Below are 2,065 nucleotides of genomic sequence, written 5' to 3'. Positions count from 1 at the left end.
TAAGTCAGCAGCATTCTCTCTATAATTTTTGAAGAACAAATTATGTTTCATTTGTGTTTTTGTAGTATCCCAGAAATCACGTGACTGTAGAACCCTGAATTGTAATAAATGTAATGTGTGCCTAGACTTAATTATTTGGTTGTATGTCTTATCTGTAATAGATCCCTTCTTAATAATTCGTGTTAATCTGAAACTATTTCATAATTTGTGTCTTAGTATATAAATGTTTGATTCTGTTGTTTTGGTTGATCTTTTGATTGTTAATAATCGTATCTACAAGAGTAATATACTACAGTTATGTTACACTGATTGTGGCGAGGGCATGTGCTATAGTGCACTCATTGCATAATGTATTGCATAGTGTTTTTATATTTTTTTATTTACAGTATTAATGTTGACCAAAAGAAATTTATTGATTTTTTGTATTTGTGGATTGTTTTTTGATTCTATTACTGAGCAATGATTCAAATCGGCCGTTTTGCAAATATCCAGTGCAAATATTAGTCATTATACCCCATTATCAGCCACTGGTGTTATGATCTCTTTCAGTCTTACACTGTACATGTTGTTACTATCTTTACATTCTCTATTTTCTACAGATTCCTCTACCTGATTCTGTTACTGGTAGATGTGCTCATACTGTATCATCTTTTGTTCTTGATCCTAATCATGTGTTCCTGATAATAGTGGGAGGTTATGTAAAGGGGGAACAGAAACATGTAGGACCAATGCAATGGATGAATATACCTGTGACTGATCCTAATATCACAATGGTAGTTGAACTAGGTAATGTTAATTATTTATTTATGTATAATCTTACAAAATAAACATTTTCATGTATTTCTGTAAAAGTTGATTTATTGGTGAGGGGATACATGTATATGTAATTGGTGGTTCCATGAAGGAATAGCCAATATAATCTCCAATTTTGTTTTCTGAGCATGCTCTATGATAATTATGACGTACATTATGTGTCACTATATGAACTATGTGTATTACTTTCCACAGACAAATTTAATTTCTTTTTTGTGTATTGCATGGGTAGATTTATGATTCAGGCAGCAACAAAAACTATGCCATCAGTATCATTTTGTGCCTATTTTATGCTTGCGAACAAATGAAAGGCTACAGATTTTAAAGTGTAAAAAATGATGTGTTTCCTTTTGTTGTATAAAGCAGCCTCAACTTTTGTGATGATGAGGGTGGGGGTAATTAGAGGGTGTGGTCAATTAAGCCTGCATATGGATTTCTCAAGAGCAAGCCTCCTTTGTGGCTTACTGATTGTTTTCATCACATACAAATTTTTGTAACTACATGTACTGTATGTTTCTGTCCTTTTCTCTCCCTCACTCAATCACTAACTTATTTTATTCCTTCCTTTTCCTTCTCCCTCCCTCTCTCTCTCAGTTTTTAATGATGGTCAATGGTCAGTGGGTACAGTATTAGATTCATTTAATATTCCTTTATTGTATGAACAAATACTAAAAGAAAAAAGAAAGGAATTGAATGAATTCATGACAGATAAAGAGAAGGAGCTTCAAGTTATGAATGAGTCTTTACGTCATGATCTACAAGTGGCTAGAATTAACAACCAATCACTTCAGGAAGCACTACTGGAGACTCAATCACTATCAGGTATGTGTACATGTACTGTACATATGATCAGTCATGCTTTATAAAAGAATAGTTTCTGTATTTTTGCTTTACATCATATTGTTGTAAATACATGTACATACACTCTGTACAAAAATGGATGTGCTATTTAAGGAATTGTTTATTTTCATTATTTTATTTCTATTCAAGAGAAGAGGATGCTAACATTAGAAACACAATCACTAGAAACTAAGACTCTTCTTACTAAACGAAAGAGAGATCAAAAGGACTCACCACACTCAGGTTAGGGAGTATAAATGAAACCATAACTATTGGGAAATATGGTATTTGTCAGATTTTATATTGGCTTGTATTTTCAAGTTTTTTTATTATGTTGAGAATAACATTAAATTCATGCAGATAACTCTAAGAAGCTTAAAACTGATGAACTAGAGGAATCAGTAAAGAAGAA

The 2,065-nt window shown here is 32.1% G+C and overlaps 1 protein-coding gene across 1 annotated transcript in view; it reads left to right on the top strand.

The window, feature by feature from the left end:
* Nucleotides 1–599: 599 nt before the first annotated feature.
* The window catches only part of LOC109588294 (uncharacterized), a gene marked incomplete at both ends in the record, with an annotated part of 3,130 nt that continues 1,664 nt past the window's right edge, over nucleotides 600–2,065 (top strand). The window contains 3 exons of the mRNA XM_020004462.1: nucleotides 600–786; nucleotides 1,489–1,635; nucleotides 1,804–1,896. Of these exons, the coding sequence (XP_019860021.1) occupies nucleotides 600–786; nucleotides 1,489–1,635; nucleotides 1,804–1,896 (427 nt within the window). The remainder of the gene's footprint in view (nucleotides 787–1,488; nucleotides 1,636–1,803; nucleotides 1,897–2,065) is intronic.

Source organism: Amphimedon queenslandica, unplaced genomic scaffold, assembly GCF_000090795.2.
Source record: "Amphimedon queenslandica unplaced genomic scaffold, v1.1 AMPQUscaffold_12185, whole genome shotgun sequence".
In the NCBI taxonomy this organism is placed as follows: domain Eukaryota; kingdom Metazoa; phylum Porifera; class Demospongiae; order Haplosclerida; family Niphatidae; genus Amphimedon; species Amphimedon queenslandica.
The sequence above is the reverse complement of the archived record's forward strand: the minus strand, read 5'-3'. Positions and strand labels throughout refer to the sequence as shown.